The sequence below is a fragment of the Salvelinus sp. IW2-2015 genome, unplaced genomic scaffold (assembly GCF_002910315.2).
Source record: "Salvelinus sp. IW2-2015 unplaced genomic scaffold, ASM291031v2 Un_scaffold2213, whole genome shotgun sequence".
NCBI classification, from domain to species: domain Eukaryota; kingdom Metazoa; phylum Chordata; class Actinopteri; order Salmoniformes; family Salmonidae; genus Salvelinus; species Salvelinus sp. IW2-2015.
In genome coordinates this window covers 32,186-35,065 of record NW_019943543.1, presented here as the reverse complement: position 1 = coordinate 35,065, position 2,880 = coordinate 32,186, and the positions used below count along the sequence as shown (strand labels likewise).

General features: G+C 48.2%; 1 protein-coding gene across 1 annotated transcript in view; it reads right to left on the bottom strand.

The window, feature by feature from the left end:
- Positions 1-24: 24 nt before the first annotated feature.
- The window catches only part of LOC112073298 (sodium-coupled monocarboxylate transporter 2), a 29,087-nt gene continuing 26,231 nt past the window's right edge, over positions 25-2,880 (bottom strand). Inside the window, exon 12 of the mRNA XM_070440097.1 lies at positions 25-993. Coding sequence (XP_070296198.1) covers positions 823-993 — 171 coding nt within the window. The 3' untranslated portion in view covers positions 25-822. The remainder of the gene's footprint in view (positions 994-2,880) is intronic.

Below are 2,880 nucleotides of genomic sequence, written 5' to 3'. Positions count from 1 at the left end.
TATTCACGCCTCGTTTTGTGTTCCAGGAAGTAGATTCATATTCACGCCTCGTTTTGTGTTCCAGGAAGTAGATTCTTATTCACGCCTTGTTTTGTGTTCCAGGAGTACAAAGAAAAAACACCTGATTGCTTCTTTTGACCAGGGCCCTATAGAACCCTATTCCCTATATAGTGCACTACTTTAGACCAGGGCCCTTGTCACGACTTCCGCCGAAGTTGGTGCCTCTCCTTGTTCGTTCGGCGCTCGTCGTCACCGGCTTTCTAGCTGCCACCGATCCATGTTTCTGTTTTCCATTTGTTATGTCTTGAGTGTTCACACCTGGTTCCCATTAAGTTATTATTATCTCCCTATTTAACCCTCTGGTTCCCAGTATGTGTTGTGTGTGATTGTTCCTGTTATGTGTTAGGGTTTGTTATTCCCTACGTGGATTTATTTTGTACTTGTATATTTTTCCCCGAGTAAAGTACGTTATTTTTACTCAGTTCTGTTTCCTGCGCTTGACTCCGTCCTCACCTATACACCACTAACGCTGACAGCCCTATAGAACCCTATTCCCTATATATAGTGCACTACTTTAAACCAGAGCCCCAATGAAAGGGTGCCACTTGGAACARACAGAATGTGTGTTTAGTGTGAAGCAGAGAGTTGGTGTCAGTGAGTGGGTGTTACTGCTTTTATCATGTAGTCACCAATCTAAGCATTTTATTACCTTTCAGAGACTAAAAGTTCTCATGCTTTTAACATACACATAAGAATTACAGTAAGTATTATATTACAGTAAGTGTTATATTACAGTKATTAGTCATTTTAGTTCTATGGCTTTTAAAAAGGCTTTGTGTCTTCGGTAAAGCCAGCGTTGTCATGTCCTTTCTCTCGCAGGTTATAACCGTTTTCGGCCGATTGTACTTTTCTCCTCATCCCCTTTCTGCCGATYTCTTCCTTGACAAAGGGACCTCCATCTTTAACCGTGTCTGTGTCTGGGCACTCCGTGTCCTAGTAGACAAGAGAAAGAGGTATTGAGATGTCCCACTAGACCCAAGCTGAACACATGCACTTTATTGGTAAAGACTTAGCATTGAGTTTCTCACATACCGGTGTAGTACTACCGTAATTACAGCTATACGCTACGCTATCCCGCTATGTCCTCCGACCAACCATCAAACAGGCAAAGCGTCAATACAGGACTAAGATTTAATCCTACTACACCGGCTCTGACGCTCGGCTTAACAAACTATTACGGACTACAAAAGGGAAACCTACCAGACGAGCTAAATTACTTATTTTACCCACTTTTTTCTCCCCAATTTTGATCTTGTGTCATCGCTGCAACTCCCCAACGGGAGGCGAAGGTCGAGTCATGCGTCCTATGAAAACATGACCCGCCAAACCGCGCTTCTTAACACCGCGCCCGCTTAACCCGGAAGCCATCCGCACCAATGTGTTGGAGCCCCCCCAGCCAAACCCTCCTCTAACTCGGACGATGCTGGGCCAATTGTGCGCCACCCTATGGGTCTCCTCGATCACTGCCGGTTGTGATACAGCCTGGGACCGAACCGGGGTCTGTAGTGACTGCGATGCAGTGCCTTAGACCGCTGCGCCACTCGGGAGGTGCGAGCTTAATGAAACACTGAAGCATGCATGATAACACCAGCTGTCCCGGACGGCTGTGTGATCACGCTCTCCGTAGCCGATGTGAATAAGACCTTTAATAAACAGGTCAACATTCACAAGGCCGCAGGGCCAGACGGATTACCAGGACGTGCACTCAGAGCGCTGACCAACTGTCTTCACTGACATTTTCAACCTTTTCCTGACCGAGTCTGTAATACCTACATGTTTCAAACAGACCACCATAGTCCCTGTGCCCAAGAAAGCCAAGGTTACCTGCATAAATTACTACCGACCCGTAGCACTCACGTCTGTAGCCATGAAGTGTTTTGAAAGGCTGGTCATGGCTCACATCAACACCCTCATCCCAGAAGACCCACTACAATTTGCATACTGCCCCAACAGATCCACAGATATTGCATTCCACACTGCCCTTTCCCACCTGAATTAAAGGAACACCTACGTGAGAATGCTGTTCATTGACTACAGCTCAGCGTTCAACACCATAGCCCTCTCAAAGCTCATCACTAAGCTAAGGAACCTGGGACTAAACACCTCCCTCTGCAACTGGATCCTGGACTTCCTGACAGGCCGCCCCCAGGTGGTAAAGGTAGGCAACAACACATCTGCCACGCTGATCCTCAACACAGGGGCCCCTCAGGGGTGCGTGCTCAGTCCCCTCCTGTACTCCCTGTTCACACACGACTGGTGGCCAGGCACGACTCCAACATCATTATTAAGTTTGCCGACGACACAACGATGGTTGGCCTGATCACTGAATACGATGAGACGGCCTATAGGGAGGAGGTCAGAGACCTGGCCGTGTGGTGCCAGGACAACAACCTCTCCCTCAATGTGATCAAGACTAAGGAGATGATTGTGGACTACAGGAAAAAAGAGAACCGAGCACGCCCTCATTCTCATCGACGGGGCTGTAGTGGAGCAGGTTGAGAGCTTCAAGTTCCTTGGTGTCCACAATCATGTTCCAAACACACCAAAACAATCGTGAAAAGGGCACCGCCTGGTAAGGCAACTGCTCAACATCCGACCGCAAGGCGCTACAGAGGGTAGTGCATACGGCCCAGTACATCACTAGGGCCAAGCTTCCAGGACCTCTACACCAAAGACTTCAGCCACCATAGTCATAAACTGTTCTCTCTGCTACCGCACGGCAAGTGGTACCGGAGCGCCGAGTCTAGGACCAAAAGGCTCCTTAACAGCTTCTACCCCCAAGCCATAAGACTGCTGAATAGCTAATCAAATGGCTACCGG